Source organism: Protopterus annectens, chromosome 2.part1, assembly GCF_019279795.1.
Source record: "Protopterus annectens isolate FY-2018-M chromosome 2.part1, PAN1.0, whole genome shotgun sequence".
Taxonomy (NCBI): domain Eukaryota; kingdom Metazoa; phylum Chordata; order Ceratodontiformes; family Protopteridae; genus Protopterus; species Protopterus annectens.
Window position 1 is genome coordinate 176,906,421 of NC_056729.1, and position 24,716 is coordinate 176,931,136.

At 38.4% G+C, this 24,716-nt stretch overlaps 1 protein-coding gene across 1 annotated transcript in view; it reads left to right on the forward strand.

The window, feature by feature from the left end:
- The window catches only part of ARAP2 (ArfGAP with RhoGAP domain, ankyrin repeat and PH domain 2), a 2,678,178-nt gene that overhangs the window by 1,567,943 nt on the left and 1,085,519 nt on the right, over nucleotides 1-24,716 (forward strand). Inside the window, exons 14-15 of the mRNA XM_044062089.1 lie at nucleotides 2,684-2,858; nucleotides 6,641-6,772. Coding sequence (XP_043918024.1) covers nucleotides 2,684-2,858; nucleotides 6,641-6,772 — 307 coding nt within the window. The remainder of the gene's footprint in view (nucleotides 1-2,683; nucleotides 2,859-6,640; nucleotides 6,773-24,716) is intronic.

Genomic DNA, 24,716 nt, shown 5'->3' on the forward strand with positions numbered 1-24,716 from the left:
GTGGTGTATAACTCTTTATCTCCATGTACACTGTAATATAATGGTATGGTGTATAACTCATTATCTCCATGTACACAATAGTAGAACAGTGTTGTGTAGAAGTCATTATCTCCATGTACACTATAATATAATGGTGTGGTGTAGAACTCATTATCTCCATGTACACTGTAATATAATGGTGTGGTGTAGAACTCATTATCTCCATGTACACTGTAATATAATGGTGTGGTGTAGAACTCATTATCTCCATGTACACTATAATATAATGGTGTGGTGTAGAACTCATTATCTCCATGTACACTGTAATTTAATGGTGTGGTGCATAACGCTTCATCTCCATGTACACTGTAATATAATGGTGTGGTGTAGAACTCATTAGCTCCATGAACACTATAATATAATGGTATGGTGTAGAACTCATTATCTCCATGTACACTGTAATATAATGGTATGGTGTAGAACTCATTATCTCCATGTACACTGTAATATAATGGTGTGGTGCATAACACATTATCTCCATGTACACTATAATATAATGGTGTGGTGTAGAACTCATTATCTCCATGTACACTATAATATAATGGTGTGGTGTAGAACTCATTATCTCCATGTACACTGTAATTTAATGGTGTGGTGCATAACGCTTCATCTCCATGTACACTGTAATTTAATGGTGTGGTGCATAATGCTTCATCTCCATGTACACTGTAATATAATGGTGTGGTGTAGAACTCATTATCTCCATGTACACTGTAATTTAATGGTGTGGTGCATAACGCTTCATCTCCATGTACACTATAATATAATGGTATGGTGTAGAACTCATTATCTCCATGTACACTGTAATTTATTGGTGTGGTGCATAATGCTTCATCTCCATGTACACTGTAATATAATGGTGTGGTGCATAACTCATTATCTCCATGTACACTGTAATATAATGGTATGGTGTAGAACTCATTATCTCCATGTACACTGTAATGTAACACTGTGGTGCATAACTCATCATCTCCATGTACACAATAGTATAACATTGTGGTGTAGAACTCATCTCCATGTACACTGTAATGTAACGCTGTGGTGCATAACTCATTATCTCCATGTACACAATAGTATAACAGTGTGGTATAGAACTCAATATCTCCATGTACACTAAAATATAACAGTGTGTTGTAGAAGTCATTATCTCCATGTACACTGTAATACTATAATATAATGGTGTGGTGTAGAACTCATTATCTCCATGTACACTGTAATTTAATGGTGCCATGTACACTGTAATTTAATGGTGTGGGTGTAGAACTCATTATCTCCATGTACACATAACGCTTCATCTCCATGTACACTGTAATATGGTGTGGTGCATAACTCATTATCTCCATGTACACTGTAATATAATGGTATGGTGCATAACTCATTATCTCCATGTACACTGTAATGTAACACTGTGGTGCATAACTCATCATCTCCATGTGCACAATAGTATAACATTGTGGTGTAGAACTCATCTCCATGTACACTGTAATGTAACGCTGTGGTGCATAACTCATTATCTCCATGTACACAATAGTATAACAGTGTGGTATAGAACTCAATATCTCCATGTACACTAAAATATAACAGTGTGTTGTAGAAGTCATTATCTCCATGTACACTGTAATATAATGGTGTGGTGCATAACACATTATCTCCATGTACACTATAATATAATGGTGTGGTGTATACCTCATTATCTCCACGTACACTGTAATAGTTTTCCCTAGTTGAATATCAGTCACTGTGATTCAGACGTTTAACTGAGGTCCATATTTCTGAGTTAATTGTTGTATAGGTGACTGTTAACATACAGTGGCACATAACAGAAAACGTATGTAAATTTTCCTGGTTAGCTGTTCAAATTTATTCCAACTACATAATTATCACCTCAGGTCTCCTTAGTAAATAAAGAGCAGACATAGTGGGACTATCCTGATCAAGAAACATAAATAAATAAGCTGATCCCTTTATATACAAGGATAACATCCTGAACGTAGTTCAGATGACTTGAATTTCAGTAGCATAATGGGTCCTGGATGATCAGTGAGAGGATGGATGGTAGTGAACATGAGAAACTAGCTCACCTATTGTTGGGGAGGGTACAATTTTGCATTTCTCAGTGTTTTACAGTGTTACTTTTTAGGAGACAGGGTAATAAATCTACACATTTTGTCAGTTATTGTTTGAATATGTGTGTGGAGTTTGTTTTCAGTGCTGAGGCAGTGAATGTTGGCCATATTCAATTTGGAAGAATAAAATGCCTTTACCTGTAGATGTTCTGTAGGTTTTATTAAGGAAAAGAGAGATTGTATTCCCCAAAATAGGAAAGAGTTAACCATGCTCACTGTGTAGTCAAGGAGGAAGTAGAAATTAAGGGAGTTTTCTTCTGACAGACGACTTTCATGCACAGATGACTCTGTTCTTTAAATCCATGAATAATTGGTTAAACAACAGTAAACAGGTAAATTTGAAGGCTTTGTTTTTTATTCTGTAGAATTCTTTAAGATACTGAACTTTTTTAACTCTGATTTTAATATATTTTATTAAGAAGGCCCATGGACATCATGCATCAATTTTCTTGAGTTCTGTTGTGAAAAGAATTCTATGCATGTCGGTCATTTTAACATTTTTTTTTTTAAATATTTAGGCCCTTTGTGCTGCAGTAGTTAAACAAGACATACTTGAAACTATGTCCCTTGTCTTTAGTGGTGCTGATGTTATGTGTGCAACAGGGGACCCTGACTATTCCACTCCATATTTACTGGCACAGAAAACTGGTCAGAGGTTGCAGATGGAATTTTTGCATCACAATAAACTGTCAGGTATGTATCATCATTTTCTTGATTACAGCTTTGAGTGAGGGTTGCAAAGTTTCACGTAAAATAATATAGATTCCAGACATGTAAAGCATTGCATCAAAACAAAACTTTTTTTCTGTAGAATCAAGCAAGTGCTGATTTTCACAACTATTACAAGTTAAACAAGCATTCCCTCTGTAGCAAAAGAGGTTTGCTTGATGGTCAGCTGGCCTGAGTTTGCATCATATTTTTGCCTTGTTCCTCCTGAAGTTTCTTGTTTTTCTGATAAACTACTGAGAATCAGTCAGTCAACAGTGTCAGACATTAGAGCTTCATAGTTTGTCTGTAGATGATAGTCCCAGTCAATGTAACACCCTAACGCCATGTGCAAAAATTGGAAAAGGGAAGTTATGGTTGAATGGATTAGAGTTTTATACTACTGTTTCTTTAGAAAATACATGTTCTTACAAAACCTGCTGTTCTATTAACTTTCTAACTGAATTAAAGTAATATTTAGGTCCTTTGTTCCCCAGTACATTGTCCCTGATGGTGGAGCAAAGAAGTTGAGAGTTATGCTTAATGTCTGTACTGTCATGTGAAGGGTGTTTTTTTTCTGAGCTTCCTTCATGCTTGGTTATAAAGTACTGTGTTTTGGTTGTTGAAGAACTAGCAGGACAGGAACATGACATCATAGGATTATACTTCTTTTCCAGGCCAGGTGGTGGTTGGGATGATACCACTTGGATACTACAGTCATTGTAATCATAGCTGTTGGCTGCAAATTCAAAGGCATGGATGGTCGCACAATTCCATGCACTTAGGAATCCATGTTTTCTTACTTACAAAATACCACAGCATGTGTACACACTTTACTTGGTTATTAAGCAGGTAATCTCCATAGAAATGTGATTTTTTTTCAGGAGCATCTCTGAAGCAAATACTTTTTAAGTGATTTGGCCAGAGTCATAAACAGTAAAATGCAAAATTGACTTTCAGAAAAGTTGGCTACAAACTAATTATTTGCCAAAAGTAAATAAGATTTTGTCCAATATTTTGACTGATGATGTGCAGGGCATTATAAGGAGTTTCAAAAATACTGTTGTTATGCTTAGATGCTCCTTTTGCAGATGACTTTTGACTGTCATTATAAATACTTATTTATTGAGGGGTTTTTTTTTTGGAAGTTAATGAGTGTTGAATATTTTTTCTGCTTGGGGATCAGTTACCAAGATCACACATAACAGTAAAGGTTTGTAAGTTAATAGATTTATAGTAGGCAAGAAGCCACTAGAATGATTAAGAAGTATAGGAAAATAAACCTCTTGAATTACCCTGTACTTAAATAATACCCTGTACTTAAATAATGTTTCCCTTTTTTGTCCAGATGGGCTATGCAAGAGAACCCAGGAGGGTATTTAGGACTGCACATGTAATTGTTGAGATTAGATTTGAATGTAGCCAGAGTACTGCTTTTCTTGACATGTAAAGGAAGTTTTCTCCACCCATCCAGCCAATGAGTGTTATACATTTGTTCTTGCAGGTCGAGATCCTTGGTATGGGACTATGATGTGTGTGGGCTGTGTGGATGTGCACGAGGTTGAATAGGGCAGGGTCTTTAAAAGCTTGAAAAGGAAGGCAAAAGTCATCACAAAGGAATCAGTGGGAGACTGAGTTCAAGTAGATGGTGGGGAATGACAGTCTGTCTATGCAGCATTTTATAGCAACAGTACATAGCAGCTCATAATAGTGTTTGCAAAATGGTAACTGTGTATACCAAAATAAGAATAAATAAAAGGAATGCTTGCCAGCTGTAGCAAGGAGTCATGAAGTCAATGGACGACTTAATGAACTGCTTCTGACAGCTAACTATATTGTAGACACTAATCAGGATGTCAGAAAGATAAATGGTTGCATTTAGATAGAGTAGTGCTCCAGGGACAAAGTGAGAAACTGCAAAACTAAATGCCAGTAATGGGGCACATTCATTTTCAGCATCAGGGCACTGCCACCATATGAGGTAACCCAAAAAGTAGCATATGGATCATGTGACATTCCTAGCTCATAAATAATGAAAACAAATAGTACATGAAGATGGCAGGTATAGATAACCAAGCTATACAACTGAACAAGTAATGAAGAAGCACAGTACAGAAGCTGTAGCCTTTAAAGGGAAGCAAACAGTGTATGCCATAGTATTATCACTGACGATGATAAGGGACAATATGGTAGCACATTCATAACTAGTGCGCTGAACTCTGAATGGATTTTGAGATGTGATCTGCACTGCTATCACAAGATTCATTTGATTGTTTCTCACTGTAGTTAAGAGAATCTTATTAAGACAAATTCCACAAAATGATTCATGTTTAGATGTTAAATTATAACCCCTTATCACTGCTGAATAGCGAAGTTTGCTTTAAATTTTGCAGTTTCGCAGAACTTATGAATCGGACTGCATTTCCATCAGAAATGGTTTTCTACTTTGAATAAGTTTATCATGAAGCAAATTCTTTCATTTTAATGGAGACATTTATCTGCAGCATTATGTGACAATGTGACCTGGTTCTGACACACTTATTCCAATAACAAGCTTACATTATCCTTATAATACCAGGTATATGCATAAAGAATTTTGCATTTTCTTTTGGTTACAGTGCTGAGTTACATGCTGCTGGGTTTGAATTTCATTACTTGTTATTAGATTTTATTTTTGACAGACATAGGCTGAAGGGTGTTTTCCTGTGGCACTTTGTGACATTTTCTGTAGACAAACTTCTTTCATTGTCATTGCTAACCAGCCATTAACATCCTGAACCATGTGTATGTTTTACAGCTCATCTAATCCTCTTGCCCTTGTGATACTAGGACACCACAAAAGTCTTGTTTTTTGCAGGCCGGACCAATGCTAGAAATTGATTGACATTGACTTTTTCCCGTGTGATTTTGTCCATTATGCAGGTTACCCTTAGTTGTTTCAGTTTAAGTTAAAATGCATATTCTAAGGAATTTAAAAATAAAATGACATTGTGAGAGAAAAATTATATTATGTTGTGTGTAAGTTTTTGAATCAATATTTGCATATGTATTTGTTTCTGCATGTGGGAAAGGTAAGGGAGAGGTTAAGTACAGCTGTGATTCATATATACTAACTTTCTATGTATAGTCTTTGTGATTCATATTATTATGGTTTGGGAGCTATTTATTACCTTTTCCTAATTCAACATGCAGTGCATATCATTGTTGACAGATGGTGCAGAACACAGCATTATACAGCATGGCATGCCCCCCCCCCCCCCCCCAAGAGATTTCTGAGCTTGGGCAGGTTGTTGCAAAGAACTGACACCTAGCAGATAAAAGGAGATGGAGTTAGGTTTTACTGGTAGACGTCTGCACCCATCTGGCATGCCAGAAGTGAAAAAGGCACAGTAATGAATTGTTTTCTGTTAGAAATACTGATTTTGTAGCAGCTGCAAATTACTAGATACAGTGTCAGATGGTGTAAACAACATGCGATTTTATCAGACCACATTCCAGAATGTTTCACTTACAGTTTGCTGGTTCAGTACTTTTCTTTTTGCTGTCCACATTTTTGTGTTGCAACTGTCATTAAAAGTGGAATAGCTGTAAGATTTTTATATAGTTTTATGCTGCTGTGAATCACTATTTTCTGTTGCTCTTTGAACACTTTCAAGAGATGTTCAGTCAGTGCAGCAGAAATAATTAGAATGGAATAGTATTAACTTTACTTGAAATTGGTACCCCTTACATGGTTCTCATTAAGAAACATTTCATTTTAATTTTGGCAGATGTTCCAAAACTTGAAACTCATTCTCCCGGAAGCTTCCAGAATGACAGCTCCCTCCCCACCTTTGTCTGCAGCTTTTTGTATAAGGCTGTCAACACTAGCAAGCCTTTTATTGAGAAGAAACCGAGAGACGGTATAGTAGTTATCTTACAGTTGTACAGTTTCTGCCATGTCTGAGTTGCAGGTTATTAAGTTCCGACTTAGTTTTGCTTATCGAAAGTTTGACTTTCATGTGCTCTTGCTTAGATCAGTCTTCTGCTATAACACTGCTTCATGTTTTTTCAAAGCTATTTTATTGCAACTCTGTGCCTCTGGGCTGCCCTGAGGTCCTAAATGATCAACTGCAGGCAAAGCAAAATGCAGCAGCTCTTTTACAGACCTGCTTTCAAAACAATAGAGCTCATCTCTCTTCGTTGAAAGAGATCACTTGACTGTCTTCTCAGCAGAGGATTAGTTGCACTCTACTGTGTTATTCATATTGCTTGAAAAGGAACCATCACTGTGCAGTCAGCAGCAAAGTCTCTGCAATTCTGTATGCTGTATATACATCTATTTTATTTTCTTCAGAAAAACAATTGAGTGTACATTAAATTGCACTGTTTAAGGGTACTTGATAAAGTGTAAATGTAGATGTCAAACTGTTTAATGAATATATGTCTACACAAAAAAATGTGGCTGAGTTACAGAATGTATAGATTATGCAATGGTGACTGAAAAGCTAAATGTCTCAAAGACATATCCATAGGAAAATCTAGTTCATCTACCAAGGTTGTAAAGCCGTTTTTGAAGAAAGTAAACATGCAGTAGGAATACTTGTGTTTCAGATCAAACATTAATAAATTTTGTTATGGTAGTTTTAAGTTGTCATAATAATACAACATAAGAGTGTGTGTGTGTGTGTGTGTGTGTGTGTGTGTGTGTGTGTGTGTGTGTGTGTGTGTGTGTGTGTGTGTGTGTGTGTGTGTGTGTGTGTGCACGTTTACTCTTCCTCATAGTGAAAACTGTGATTTTTCCTTTTATTTCATTGTGCAAGTACTAGGGCTTCAATTCCAAATGATCTGTCCTCAGTGAGAGTGACCACATACACTGAAAGCAGGCTGAGGTGTTTTGGAATCTGACCCCTGTAGTAAGTCTGTTTGTAGATGGGCCTTACACAGTAGTAAGTCAATTACACTGAGAGCAAGCTGACAGCAGGCGTTTTGGAATCTGGTCCCCGTAGTAAGCCTGTTTATAGGAGTCTGTGTCATATGAGTGAATGTTAAAAATATCAGGTGTATATTAAGTTACTGAATTTTTAAAAGTTCGAACGTCATATGGTCGAAGCCATATGATCGAACTTTTAAAAGCTTGAAAAGGCAAAAAAAAAAACAACAGAAAAACCCTGACTGTTGTAAGTAGGGAGACAAGCCACCCTGCAACTTCACATCTCCCACTCTCTAAATATACCAACTCCGAGATCGCACTACAGTGCAGGAAAGGGAAATTTTCCCATTACGCACTGTACGGAGATATCCGTTGAATTGTTCAAACTTTTAAAAGTTCGATCATATGGTTTTGACTATATAGCATTTGAACTTTTAAAAGTTAGATAATGTAATATGTACCCAAAAATATCAGACGTTCTAAAGTGTGAAAATGTCGGACCTCAAAGTGCTTCTTGTGGGATCGCAGTACAGTGAAGGTTGGAATTTTTGCCCTTTCCTCGCTGTAGTGCGATCCCGGAGTTGGAATATGTATTTTGGGGGTGGGTGTGGGGGGCACAGCCCCCCACAAAAAGAGTTTGAGGTCCAGCATTTTCGCTCTTTAGAGTGTTCGATATTTTTAACATTTGATGATATGATATAGACCCATTTAAAGATAGGCCTTACACAGAAGTAAGTCACTTGCATTGAAATCACCTCTTTTGGTAGGATGATGGTGTGTTCAACAAGAGTGACAGTGATTTTCTCTTCTATCTTCTGTCCACTTCAGGTTATTAGCTTTTTGCTTTTCCGGGTATCAGGAATAAAACAATAAGTGAGAAGCTCACTGAAAAACCAATCAGTAAAAACAAAATGAAAACTCCAGCAAAGCTAGAACTTCCACTGAGTGACCTCCCAAACCTCATGTGTCAGAGGCACATGGGAAATATGCAAATGACCCTTATGAACAGCAGGTGTTTCAGCTAATTGGCGATTCTGAATGCCCATGACTTGTTTTGTCATTTTAATGGACAATTTCAGGCCAATAAAGCCAAACCCCACTAGCTGTGGACATGCGTATTTCAGCCTTGTTATGACCTCGTCAGCACAGCACAAGCAGAGTGTTTGACTAAGCATAAGAAACACTGTGCTGTGCCGACGAGGTCATAACAATAGGTGTTTTGCTTATTGTTTCTCATTTCTGTGAATTGCTACTTTTAATGTTTGTGATTTTGGAATTTGGCTATGTGATTTTGTTATACTTTTTTTGATTGCTTTTGGTAGAATATAAATGTTTATCTATATCTGTATCGCTGTCCGGTTCGACTCTCAGTTAGAGCATCTTCTGCATGGAGACATGCGTGAATGCGTACCTTCGTTGAAGGTTGTGCGTCAGGGCTGGCAACTCGGTACGTAAAAATCAACTGCCAATCATTAGCAGACCGGAGTTCCGCTGTGGCGACCCCTAACCGAGAAAAGCCGAAAGTCACAACATCTATATCTGTATCTGTCTATCTACGTGTGTATGCAGTAAACTCTCATTTAACCACCACCCGTGGGTATAGGTAGATACCAGATAACTAGTTTCTGGTTTCTTGAGAGTTACTATTAGAATTAGGCCTGACTAATACTGCACCCTATACTATTTCTTTGGTTTGACTTGTTCTCACGTTGGGGAGAGAAGGAATTTATTCCTATCTTCCTTTTTAAAAGTTTAAAACTCTAAAAACTTAAAGTATGTTACTGGGGGGATGGAGGACAGAAAGTGCAACACATGAGAATTGTAATGTATTTCTTCGAATTTGTTCCAGTTAACAGAGAGTTCAATATATACCTATACATATATGCACATATATATATATATATATATATATATATATATATATATATATATATATATATATATATATATATATATATATATTAAATATGGGTCCCATGAACTTTGTCGAACAGTACTTTGGTCAACATTTGTTTAATTGACCCAATTTGGTTAACTAAACTGATGGGCAACAGGTGTATGAGATCGATGGTGCCTGGGTAATGCAATATACGCTTTGATTCTTTTTTTTGTAATGTTTTGCATTTCTCGAGGATTAATTCTCAGTGCATGCATAGTAGTGTGTTGCCATGCATAATGTTGATCAATATGGGCTGACATTATGCACGATGGCAAAAGCAGTATTCAATGAATTTAAATAGATCCATATATATATATATATATATATATATATATATATATATATATATATATATATATAGTTGCAGTAAACTCTGAAGAATATGCTTTTAACAGAAACAGACAGAGAGAAAGTCTATACTGCTGTGTTTTTGGTCGAAAGCACTCATATTTGAGTAATGGAAATGTAGAAGCTAGAAACATAGTGTTCCTTCGATGTGTGTGCTGTGCTTGTGTGCTTGTAAGCAGCTTCTTTTTTTCCTAATACCAAAGATTTCAGATATAAAAACGTTTTCCCATTATGTGTCCAAAAGTTTGCAGGTTATGACTTGAGTCAAGGCTAGGGAAGTGGTTACATGTATTTATTTTTTGTGTATCTTTGTGCACGTATATGTATATATAAATGTGTCTTCAAGGGTGTGTGTGTGAGTATTTCTAGGTTAGGATTTGAGCAAGGGATAGCTTAGGTCATAGCTTTAGTGCTGTGTCTGTTGCTGTAAGAAAAGTGTGCGCATTGCATTATGTGAAGAGTGTATGCGTGTGCCTGTATGTGAGTATCTTATGTAGTGGTTCTGTTATGGATTCTGTTAGGGTTAGTACACGAGTAAGAGGTACCATGGGGTGACATGTATCGTAAATTAGAATATATTATGAAGAGGTTATTGGACCCTGCAAATGATGGATGAGATGGGCCTTTATTAGATGAGATGGTAGCATCGATTTGGCATGTTGTACACCTGTTTCCATACTTGGTGGGAATACCCAGTCATTAAGCCAGGCTATAAGTCCATGGATTATTTTTCATGTTATGACAGGAATATATTGAAAAATGTATGTTATGTTCAGGTGCTTTGAAGAATGACAAACCCAATTACAGCAGATAAAAATTTTTTTTTTTGTTTTTTTTTTGTCTATAGGGGCTAAACTTCTCCAAGTATGGAAGTGCTGGATAATTTTCCATTAAAGGAGAAGTAGAGGCTGTTTTATAATCTTCTAAGAAATATAATGGCTGCAACAAGGGGGAGGGGGAGTTTTCATTGCTGTATCTTTATAGAAATTTTGGTCATTATTCTAATTATTTATTTGTTTGTTTTCTTGATTATTATTTTACTTGAGCTGTTTGCTTTCATATCTGGCTTTAGTTTTTCATTTCTAATACTAAATTAGAAAATGAAAATCGTACATCTAATAAATATTTAATTTCAAAAAATAGTACTACACCAAACAGATCGCACAAAGACGTGAAACTTTCAAACAAGTAATAGTATGAAAAATTATCTGTCACAGAATATGGAAGCCATAACTAGATAAGGAACTTTCTAACCATGATCAAGTCTCATTATCAGCTGTATGAGTTGAGCGTTGCTTTTTACGAATTAAAAAAATAAGAAATATTTTTAAAGCAGTGCAGTACTGAACTGTTGACCTCCAGCCCTCCTAAAGTAAAATGACACTATTTGTTTTTAGATACTGTGTTTGTGTGTGTGTTTGTGTTGCCTTTCCCAGTCTGGGACCCAGAAGTCCATGTCTGCATAGTGCACGCATGCAGTTTGAATTTCTATTACAAAGCCCTTAGATGCCCTGGCTGGGATATTTTTAAAAAACTGACCAGCTTTTACACCTACACCCTTCATAAAGAGTAAGGCAATGCAACTTTTTTCTGTCATCTCTAGGATGCATAATCAGTTGTTCAGTTTAAGATGCTTGTGTTGCAAGACAAAGTGGTGAGCAGCTGCTCTCTGCATCAGATGGCTAGTGACTGAGGCAGCCTGAATGAGACCAAAAGAATGCAGAAATACTTGTGGATGTGACTGTGTGTTTGGGAAAACTTAATTTTTCATTAAATAAATTTTTGTTAATTGAAATTCATAATTTGTATTGTCACTCAGCCTGAAGGATGGTATATAGGTTATAGTTTGTGTGTGTGTGTGTGTGTGTGTGTGTGTGTGTGTGTGTGTGTGTGTGTGTGTGTGTGTGTTTGTGTTTGTGTGTGTGTGTATGTGTGTGTGTGTGTGTGTGTGTGCGTGTGTGTGTTTATCTGTTCATGCATGTTCACATGGGGCAACACTGTTTGACAGCAACTGTGGCCATCATGTGTGTACAGTGGATAAAAAAAGTTTACACACCCCTGTTAAAATGCCAGGTTTTTGTGATATAAAAAAATGAGACCACAATAAATCATTTCAAAACTTTTTCCACCTTTAATGTGACCTATAACCTGTACATTTCAATTGAAAAATAAACAACTCTATTAGGGCAAAAATATAAAAAATAAAAAAATGTACAATAAACTGGTTGCATAAGTGTGCACACCCTTAAACTAATACTTTGTTGAAGGACCTTTTGATTTAATTACAGCATTCAGTCTTCTTGAGTACACACCTGCCATCATTTAAAGAGACTGATTAACCGCAAATAAAGTTCAGCTGTCCTAGTAGGATTTTCCTGACATTCACTCAGTTGCTGCTGCAGCAAAAGCCATGGTTCACAAAGAGCTTACAAAGCATCAAAGGGATCTCATTGTTGAAAGGTATCAGTCAGGAGAAGGTTACAAAAAAATTTCCACAGAATTGGATATACCATGGAACACAATGAGGACAGTCATCAAAAAGTGGAGAAAATATGGGGCAACAGTGACGTCGCAAAGAACTGGATGTCCTTCCAAAATTGATGAAAAGGCAAGATGACAATTGGTCAGGGAGGCTACCAAGAGACCTACAGCAACATGGAAGGAGCTGCAGGAATTTCTGGCAAGTACTGGCTGTGTACTAACAACAATCTCCTGTATTCTCCATATGTCTGGGCTATGGGGTAACTGAAGCTGGGAAGGTAAAAACAAAGCCAGTAATGTTAACGCCCTCCCATGTTTTTTAGTTCAGACACTGCTTGAACTTCCTTCCTACAGCCTGCCTACACCCTCTATACAGGATGACACCTTACCTCAGCTTCGGAGGTGTTTTGTTGTATTTTGTGTTTCTTTGTTTCTATGGGGTAGGGTTGCAAGACAGAAGCCTTTTCTTACACAGAAAAACATCCAGGCCTGGCCAAAATTTCAAAACAGTACATCAAGTCTCCCAAAAGCATGTGGGAAAATGTGTTATGGTTTGATGAGACCAAGGTTAAACTTTTGGCCACAATTCCAAAAGGTATTTTTGGCACAAAACACTTTGCATCACCAAAAGAACACCACCCCCATGGTGAAGCATGGTAGTGGCAGTATCATGCTTTGCAGTTGCTTTTCTTCAGCTGGAACTGGGGCTTTGGTGAAGGTGGAGGGAATTGTGAACAGTTCCAAGTACCAGTCACTTTTGGCCCAAGACCTTCAGGGGTCTGCTAGAAAACTGAAGATGATAAATTTCACCTTTCAACATGACAATGACCCCAAGCATACATCCAAATCAACAAAAGAATGGCTTCACCAGAAGAAAATTAAAGTTTTGGATTGGCCCAGCCAGAGCCCAGACCTAAATCCAATAGAAAATGTGTGGGGTGACCTGAAGAGGGATGTGCACAAGAGATGCTCTCACAATCTGACTGATTTGGAGTGCTTTTGTAAGGAAGAGTGGGCAGATATTGCCAAGTCAAGATATACTATGCTGATAAACTCCTACCCAAGAAGACCGAATGCTCTAATTAAATCAAATGGTCCTTCAACAAAGTATTAGTTTAAGGGTGTACACACTTATGCAACCAACTTATTGTATGTTTTTATTTTTTATATTTTTTCCCCCAACAGATTTGTTTGTTTTTCAATTGAATTGTAGAGGTTATAGGTCACATTAAAGGTGGGAAATGTTTTGAAATGATTTGTTGTGGTCTCATTTTGTATATCACAAAAACAAGCATTTTAACAGGGGTGTGTAAACTTTTTATATCCACTATATATATTTATTCATTTGACATAGGCAGGCATCTGAGGTCAATAAAAAGTCAACATATCAGGCAATTAGATAATTATAAGTAAACGGCACATCTCTGAAGAGAGAGAGAGTGAAGTGTGTGTGTGTGTGTGTGTGTGTGTGTGTGTGTGTGTGTGTGTGTGTGTGTGTGTGTGTGTGTGTGTGTGTGTGTGTGTGTGTGTGTGTGTGTGTGTGTGTGTGTGTGTGAGATTCTGATGGGGTTATAATGGGCTGCTGTATACATGTCTGACAACAACAGTATGATATAGATTACTGCAACCATTATTTATTCATTCGTTTGATTATAATCAGATGTCTGAGGTGTACACAGTCAATATTGTATATGTAATTGCTGTGCACAGCTCCACACTTATGGAGTGTGATGCACTGGATGTGTTTGACAACAAAAATAAATATATTGCTATAACCATTATTTAGGTATTTATTCATCACAATCAGATATTTCAGGTGTACACAGTCAATTAAATGATTATAATCCACATACATGGAGTTAGTCTGTGAATGAAACTCATTTACCCCTGCTGTCAGGTAAATAACAGTACAATGATATTTTTTTATTTGATCACAATCAGACATCTGAGTTATATATAGTCAAAAATGGCGATAATGATTGTTTACTGAAGTAGTCTATAGATGGAAGTGACTGACCCTAACTAATGTTTGATCGAAGTTAAATGCTCATTGATTAGCTGAAATATAGTTGTGTCTCATTCCAGTTAGCATCACAAATTCAGTTACTTCCTGCAGATTCCTTTGCTTTAAAGCCATTAGCCACAGCTGTTTAAAAGCAGAATAAAAACTGGTTGCCAGATGCTCCAAGTGTTAAAAATAAAATGACAGATCTTTAAAGAAATAATGGATCGCCTCTCTAAGTCTTGTATTCCACAGTTGTGTTTTAGTTAGCTTGCCACAAGAAAGTGAGGCATCTGCTTCCAACTTCTGAGCATTAAGTAACTGTTGCTGGAAAGGAGGGTCAAACTTCTTCTTCTCTTTCGGCTGTTCCCATTAGGAGTCGCCACAGCAGATCATCTGTTTCCATTTTTCCTGTCCTCTGTATATTGCTCTGTCAAACCAACCACCTGCATGTCCTCTCTCACCATGCCCATAAACCTTATCTTAGGCCTTCCTCTTTTTCTCTTACCTGGCAGCTCCATCCTTAGCATCGTTTTCCCAATAAACCCATCATCCCTCCTCAGCAAATGTCCAAACAAACGCAATCTCGCCTCTCTGACTTTGTCTCCAAAACAACCAACCTGAGCTGACCCTCTAATATATTGATTCCTAATCCTGCTCATCCTTGTCATACTCAGAGCAAATCTCTGCCACTTCCAGCTCTGACTCCTGCCTTTTTGTCAGTGCCACTGTCTCCAACCCATACAACATAGCTGGTCTCACTACCCTCTTGTAGACCTTCCCTTTCATTCTTACTGGTACCCGTCTGTCACAAATCACTTATGACACTCTTCTCCACCTATTCCACCCTGCCTGTACTCTCTTCTTCACCTCTCTTCCACACTCACCATTAGTCTGAACTGTTGATCCCAAGTACTTAAACTCATCCATCTTCGCCTTCTCTACTTCCTGCATCCTCACCATTCCTCTATTCTCCCTGTCATTCACACACATATGTTCTGTCTTAGCCCTGCTGACCTTCATTCCTCTCCTCTCTAATGCACATCTCCACCTCTCCAGGGTCTCCTCAACCTGGTCCCTACTCTCACTACAGATCACAATGTGGATCAAACTGTGTCTCATATTTTACATTTATAACTTAATTAGCAGATTACTGACATTTGATTAGTAACTGCATGAAAATGCCAGCAATTCATTGTATTTTTCTGAAGCACTTCAGGACTAAAAACTTCAAATATTTTACACAATATAATGTTTCAGATTTAAAATGTATTCCAAGGAGCTATATACTACAGTTTTTGTATTATTTCTATCCCACTGCTTAGCAACCTCTATCTCTGCTATGATCTGATTGCCTACTTGTTCCACTTAAGGTGAGATCTGAGTGGAGGAAACTTTTAGATATTTAAACATACATCTGTGCAGCTGTTTTTTTTTTTTTTTTGTGCAGGAAGCCAAACAATTAAAACTAAAAAATTCTGTTAACCAAGTACTGTACTGTGAATAAAATAGTAAAAATGGGTATTAAGGTGGAGACCAGAAAACTGACCAATTAAATATATTCCACAGTTTATTCTCATAGTGAGCATTTTTTGTTAGAAATCATGCAATTGGAGTAGGATACTTCATCCTTCAAGCAGCGTAGCTCCTTAACCCTCCTCAAACGCATTATAGATTAATGGATGAGTAGCCCCAAAACCATTCCCCGTCTTACCCCACAAATGCTTATGGACAAGGTTAGACATTCATGGGAACTGCAGCAGCTATATTTCAGATTATCCACATGATAAATTTCCTTGTAATAATGTATGAACTTGGGTGCAGTCCTGCTTTTTAATAAACGGCAAAACTATATGTCTTCTGTTATGCATAAAGGCTTGCAGTACAGCTGCACATAAATTGCTGAGGTTATTCAAGACAGCTTTCTGTAGCAACATACAGCAAAGCACCTAACTGTAAACATCACATTTTCTGCTTATTATGAGATACTTCACTCATCAACTAAAAGTACATTTTGTCTTTCAAAAGCATAGTATAACTTCTTTTCTGGAGTACAAGCAGAACTGTACTTAAATCGATAATATTATTCACAACATTCAATTATTTTTTCTTTGTGTAATTCATGCAGCTCCCCAACTTTCACTAATCTTATTTTTTAAAACATTTGTAAGCATATCTAAATTACCATGCAGAGTTTATATATTCATGCATTTGTATTCAAATATTTTCTTGTGTTACTACCTGAAGGAGCAGAGTGCCACTTAGACTACTACTGTTCGTACCTTGACTAACAATGGGTAGAGTTAGTTGATTCATCTGTTTTTAATTTATTTGTTTTACTTGCATGCACCTCAACTATGACAATACTAGCGTGTGTATTTTATTTCAGTTTACTTTCTGGCAGCTTTATGTACTGACCAGGCATCTAAGGTGGTCTTATTTGCTATGTTCTTGATACAACTATACAGAGTCACAAGTATGACTGGCCATGTGTGTCTGTAAAGTGAAGATGCTAATATGCAACTAATGTCTTAGTGTAACATTCATAATATCAACAACAAGAGTGCAAAAGTGCTGGGAACTTTGGAACAACAATTCTGTTAGTTTTATACTTACATGATGTTTCTATAAAAATAGGATTGTGAAGTACATAGGAAGTGCTACTTATATTTTGTGAATTAAAGACTTCAGGGAAGAGTTGTGTAGAAAGACTGCTGGATGTTTGTTTGTGTCTTTCGGCTTTTCCCGGTTAGGAGTCGCCACAGCGGAACTCCGGTCCGCTAATGATTGGTAGTTGATTTTTACGTGCCGAGTTACCAGCCCTGATGCACAACCTTCAACGAAGGTACGCCCATTCACGCATGTCTCCACGCAGAAGATGCTCTAGCTGAGAATCGAACCAGACAGCGTCTTACTGTGAGGCGACAACTCTACCGCATAATCTGGTAAAATATGTTGGAGAAATAAATCACCTTCTGTCAAGGAGTAACCAGCTACCAACCAAAACCAAATACACCACAACAGCAGGAATGACAGCACAGTAGATTCTGTGGACTTTTCATCATTTAAATGTGTAGAACTCCTTCTGAAAAACAAAAATGGTATCATATCATCTTTTTAAAGCATTGACAAGTGATCATATTTGAAAATAATTAAAGAGCATTGTTATTAAACCGGAGGATGTAAATAATGCTCTAATTAAACATACCAGGGACTGTGTAAGACTGAAATATGGAAAATTTTCAGTATTAGACTATAACCCCACTGACTATTCAGGAGGGAATTTTAAAAGTATATTTGAGGTCAGTAAACTAGATGGCAGATACATATGTGTTCTGATCCATTCTTTGGCCTAAAGTAAATTACATATATTAAGTGATTTTTGAATGAATGGAATCAAAAGTAAATGAATATAAGTAACTTGATCTTTTTAAAGCAAATGAGTAAAAGCAAATCTGCACTTAAAACATTTGAGAGAGGTAACCATAGGGCAAGTGTTAGCTATGTATCAGTCAGTGATGTTCTGAATTCACAAGGTTGTCAAGATATAGATAACAAAGTAGACAAATGTAATATTAAGTTTCAGTCAGATAATCAACGAGATGATACTAGGCAAATCATAAATTAGATCTGCTTGCTTAATACTGCTCTAGTACTTCATTTATATACATCGATCATTGTGAAAATTTGGAGTCGATTATACAATTTGGCTCAAGGAATCAACTCTAAGAAGGGTTTTATAATAATTACTATAAGTTTAAACAAAAGTTAACATTTCCCAGGGAACAGGGCTGAGTACTTGAGTTACAATAAAATTGAATAAGGAAAATATAAAATGAAAGGCACTTGGTGGCAAATGTACTAAGTATATGGATCTGATTGCAGTCACAATATTTCATATAGACAGAAGTGGTCTAAATTAAGTACTTTTGTATAGAAGTATTAAATTCAAATGTTCTCCATCCAAACTAACCACTGCTTTGAGCAGTCCATAGACTGTAATGAAAGGTATGCACCTAGGCTGTAATTATAGCAGAGTATACAAACATTATTTAGCAGTCAAACAAAGGTGTGAGTCTACAGAAAGTTAACAATGTAATTCTTATGATAGGTGATTCAAAAGTTAAATAGCTGGTAAGGTCTACCTCTGATATGAAGAAGGATTTGATAACTGGGTCTCTTCCAGGCGATACATTTTTATATGCTGTAGAACTCCTACCAAAGTTAATTACAAGAACTTTTGAATGTATAATTGTACATAAAGGAGTAATTGATGCCCACAAACTGTTTGAAAGATGCTTAGCTATCTACAATGTGGTTTTGTGAAAAGAATCAATAAGTGTTGTGTTTAGTGGCATCCTGCTATCCTCTGTACTTTTGGATTATTATTTCAATAAAACCAGACATTTTAGTAACTTAAACGGTTCAGTGTTCAAGAATTGACCATAGACCTTACCAGAGAGCATTGTTGCCTGTCTGGTCGACCTTATTGTTAAACTCATTGATGCTATCTGCTTTTCTAATTTTAAGTGATAGTGAGTTCCATCTTTTTCCTGCTCTATATTTAAATATTTACTTCCTATCTTTCTTTGCATCACATTAATATCCATTAAGAGCGTATTATTTCTAGTGCATTTGTTGTGCTGAAAAAAGTGATACCCATTACAAAATCAAGGTCAGGATGTGGCAGACATTTATAACTCCATATTATAACCACCCCCCCTTAATTGTCTCTAACATAATGAAAACAGTAAGTTGTTTTCCTGGCTGGCTAGGTATAGAAAGGCTGATAGGCCTCTAAATCCCCTTGTAATAAAAACTTCTGAACCTTTTTCAAGTCTAATAGTATAATTTCAGGCATAAGCATGGAAGCCTAAACTATACCCCATTATTGGTGTTATGATTGCTTAGTAAACATCATTACCATTTCATTCGTAGATGATACAGTTCTCAAGAATGTTCCTATAACTAAATATGTATCTTAAATAATTTTATTCACATACCCTTCAAAACTCGAATGACTGTTAATTACATTTCCTACACTTCATATTCTAAACCTTCCATAATAAAAGAGCAATTATACTCTAAAGGTAGACCAGATAATTCCCATCCTGTGGAGCACCTTGCTTTTAGAGTTATTAAAGTGTTACCATTTGGTTCATACCTAAATATGATTGCATTCAAAGTTGGTCCATTACAGGAGTACCCACCGCAGAAATTTTAGCATCATAATACTCCATTTCAGCATTTATCAGCAGTAGGGAATATAGACATAAAAATGTGAAAGAAATATAGCCCCAAAACTGAGCCTTTTATTACTTCTCTAGATGTGGAAACATTTTTTTTAGTTTAAACCCTTAGATAATCACTCTAGCTGTCCTTTTCTAATCCATTTAATAACATATTTATTAAATGTCCTTGCCTCCAAAGCTTTAATAATCTGTTGTTGATGTTGAATAGTATCAAATCCAGATATATCACATCAGCTGGTAGCTACATATCTAAACCTCAACTACATCTGAATTTAAACTAATCAGATTTATTAAGGTAGACTTTCTAGGTCAGAAGTCATGTAGAGAGATGCCATAGGTTCATAGGTTCATACTAGGCTATCTGCCCTAGGGCATTTATAAGCCTAGCCAGAGTGTGTTTGGCTTTTGCCACCCATTTTAAATGAATTTTGATATGCCCTTTTTCGAGGTTAGTATACTGTGCCTCTGTCTAACAGTGACACAGAAGTGATACCCAGGGTAAACCTACGATCTCCCATCCACTCATCAAGATTCCTCTTGAAGAGAGTCAATGAGGGACTCTGCCTAACCTGGACTGGGATTTTATTCCAGAGTGAAGGGAGCCTCTGGGTTATGAATCTGTCCCTCCAGCATGTCCTATTTATTTCATTGCTGAGGTTCAAGTCTCTCGAGCGCGTAGCTCGATGGGATTTGGATTTTCTGAGGTGCAGCATGTCCATTAATTCCGGGTTGAACATGGCTTTATACTTCAGGCACAGATCGCCTCTGAGCAGGCGGTATGCTACTGAGTAGAGCTGGAGTTTCTTTAACCGGGCAACATATGGCATCTGTTTGAGCCCTTTGATCCTCTTAGTGAGGTACTTTTGGGGTCTTTCCAGTTGCTGCAGGTGTCTGGTAAGGTACATCCCAAAAGGGGCATTGTACTCAATTATGGGCCTGATGAGGGATGAGTAAAGAGGCATGATGACCTCCCCTGATCTAGATGTGAATCCCTTCATGATTAGGTGGGCTATTTTTCTAACTACTTTGGCCATGTGGTTTTCACATAAAAGATTGCTATCAACTTGGGTCCCCAGGTCCCTAATTACGTCTTCCGTACTTAATGGATTACCACCTATGTGGTAATTTGTGGGCACTTTGTTTTTGCCAAAGGGGATGACTATACACGTTTGGCATTTAGCTTGAGGCCATGGCTCTGGCACCAGTTGTCTGTTTCTATGAGGCCCTTTTGTAGGATGCTTGTGTCAGCTGGAGAGTCAGTTATGGCGCCTAGTATGCAGTCATCTGCGAACTTGGTCAGCCACAGTCCTTCCTGTGTTGACCTATACCTCCGAGAAATATATATCAAACAAGAGTGGTCCCAGGACTGAGCCTTGTGGGATGCCACTTGTAACTGGTTTGGAGTCTGACATGGCTCCAGCAATTCTAACCATGTGGGTTCTGTCCTTGAGCCAGTTTGCAACCCATCTAGTGACATAGGGGTTTATATTTAAGCTGGTGAGCTTATCTATAATGCCCGAGTGGGGTATTGTATCGAAGGCTTTTGCGAGGTCCAGGTAGGCTGTGTGGACCACCTTCCCCTCGTCAATGGCCTTGGTGACTGTTTCAAAGAAATTGACCAGGTTTAAGAAGCAGGATATGCCCTTAACAAAGCCAAACTGGGTAGGATCCTGTGTCTATAGGTCCCCGATATCTTTATTTATGAGGTCCATGATGATCCTTTCTATAGCTTTGCAGACCAAGCTAGTCAGGCTTATGGGGCGATAGTTTCCAGGATCCATTGAGGCACCACCTTTGTGGAGAGGGACCACTGTTGCTGTACGCCACTCTTTGGGTACATATCCTGTAGTAAGGCTGAAATTGAACAGTAGTTTTATGTTTGGGTTTAGCTCTTCTTGGAGTTCATGTAGGACGCAGCCCCGGACACCATCTGGTCCCATTGATGCTGTGTTTTTTGCTTTGGAGAGGGCGGCTCTTACCTGAGTATCTGAGATGTCAGGGGGGCAGCACTCTGCTGGGATAGATATTTGCCCTTTTGGTGGGGAGGGGTGGAGAAGTTTGTGCTGAACCTGTCAGCTAGGATGTTGGCAATGTCTGTGGGTGCGGTGTATTTTTTGTCATTTTGGACTAATTCTGAGCATATCTGGGAATTCCCACCCAGGTTCCTAACATAACTAAAGAAAGCCTTGTGATTATCCTTAGTGTCCTGTGCAATTTTTCTCTCGAAGCTGGCCTTAGACGATTTTATGAGTGCCCATAGTTTTTTGCTAATACTGATCAGAGATGCCTTCCCTTTTTGGGATTTTGCTCTATCATGTAGTAGCTTCCTCCTTCTGTTGTATAGTTTGTTTATGGCTGGGGTCCACCAGACAGGACGCCTGCCTTTGGAGGATTGGGTCTTGGTTTTGTATGGGATTGCATGATCCATGCATTCCTGAAGGTGTTCATAGAATGCGTTTATATAGGATTCTGCGGTCTGGGCCGTATTTTCCACAGGCCCGGGGGCTTTGAAGGATTCCACCTCGGTTTTGAAGAGTGTGAAATTTGCTTAAGAGAAGTTTTTCACTGTGGTTTTCTGGACAGGGGGTGGGGTCGGGATGTGAATATCCAGTGAGATTAATTTATGGTCTGATCTTACCAGTGAGGGATACACTTCTGGTCTGCAGCATAGAGCCCCTATGTTGGTGATGATCAGGTCCAGTATGTTTTCCCCTCTTGTGGGAGTGGTAATAAGTCGTTCTGTAGCATTTGAGTTTATAAATTCTAGGAACCTTTGGGCTAGGGTGTTGGAGCTAGGGTAATGCTCCCAGTCTATGTTTGGGTAGTTGAAGTCGCCCAATATAATGGTGTTTGGAGAGACCTTCATATTTTCCAGTGTTCTCAGGAAGGCTGAGTGGGGTTCCTGGGTTTGGGAGGGTGGTCTGTAGCAGGCTATAAACTGGAAGGCAGTTTTACCCACTGTTAGTTACACATGGATAGTCTCTGATGCTTCGTGCTGTGCCACCAACCTGGAGGTGTGGGTATCTTTGACGAATATTGATACTCCCCCTCCTTTTGTGGTTCGGTATAAGTTTTGAGGCCAAAAAGCATGGTATGAGGTATAACCTGGTAGTGCTGGGGTGCTCTCGGGATCCTTGAACCAGGTTTTTGTTACTGCACAGATATCGATGTTCCCCATGCTAAGGAGAGTTTCGAGTGTGTGCATCTTGAGGTTTAGACTTCTGGCATTGAGTAGCATTACTCTTAGTTTCTTATCCCTTGTGTTACCTATGGAGGTGGGTTTGTCTTCTGAGCCTTGCCTAAAAAAGGCACTATGGGGGTGGCAAGAGCCTTTGCCAATATCCGAAAGCCCAGGGGTGATAGGTGCAAGCCGTCCCTAGCGAAGCATTGTGGCTTGTTGAGCATGTCATCCCAGGCTGACAGGCATTGGATCCCCTTTGAATGACACCAATACTTAAGCCAGTTGTTGAAATTGATCATCTTGTCTTCATATTGTGGCATCATCCTTGGTGAGGGTAAGATGCTACTCAAGGTCAGGGTCATACCGGCCTGGGCTGCATGCTCAGAGAGCTCCTCTATGTCTCTTTCCATGTAGTCCAGGGAGGTATGTCTCAGGTCATTCACACCAGCATGGACAATGACTGAGTCATATTTGTACTTGCCTTGGAGTAACCTGAGTGCTTGTGTTATGTGGCGGATCCTAGTGCCCGACAGGCAGCTCACCGTGACCTTCTCCTTGTTCAGCCTGGTGACTGGGACATCAGTGTGCCTGACGATAGAGTCACCTATTACAAGTGTATCAGGTGTGTTGTTTAGGCTGTGACTGTTCGGCACACTGGCTTTGTGAACTATGTGTTGCACGTGTTTTTTTTTGGGGTAGCGGTTGCTTGGGTGTCTGCTTTGGAGGTCTCTGCTGCTTAGGCAGATTTTTATTTAGAGCCTCCGAGTATGTTTTTGTGTGTTTATGTGTTTGGTTTGCTGTCGTGGTAGGTCTGTGTGAGACTGGAATTGTAGTGTGTGTGATTTCCTTCTCCTCCTGACTGGTTACGCCAGTACTGAGTTGAGAGAGATTAGCCTCCAGTTTGGCTATATGGTTGCATCTCTCACGTGTTGGGATTTGTTGGGAGGAGGAGGGGGTTGTCTGTGTACATGAGGTAATTGTAACATATCCTCAAGATTCCCAGATTCACCAGCTGGACCGGAGAGGAGATTGACAACTGACCTTTGGACATGCTGGAATAGTATTGGGAATTCCTTTATAACTGAAAAAAGGGCCAATGGGGAACAAGTTACTCAAGGGGAGTTTGTGAGGGTGTAGTGCTTTTAATTTTTTAGTGCTGACTTATATAATTGCTTTAGTGAGCAAGCGCCAGGCTTTAGAGTAGGAATAGGGTGTTTATTATGAGAACTAGATCAGTTCTAAGGGAAAAAGTGAAGAGCAGACTTTGTGGAGCCGAGAATGGTTTAACCCCAATTAAGCGGAGTTGCCCGATGATGCGCTATGCGCAAAATCGCGCAAAGCCGCGCCAAAGCGGGTTTTATACAGGGGGACTTGAAAGAGCTAGAAATTGGCTCAAAACAACCAATAGACTACCAGATTCTTGTGCTGGGAACACTCCTCCAGGGATAGATAGGCTGCTCTAAGCTCCCCACTGCCACTGGTGAACAAAGAAGCCTCCCTTTATCCAAGAAAGGAAATGGGCAACACAGGAACTTTCCAAAAGTCCAGAATACAGCAGAGCCTGTATTTGGACTACTCTAGGTCAGGAAAGACAGGAAACAAGGATCATTTTTTTTTTTTTCTTTTTTGCAACAAACAGCAGGAAAATGCAATAAATATGTAACACAGGTTAGCGCACCTGAGTGTGTAGCCTCAACAGGTAAATGCAACAAACAGGACAAACTTTAAAAG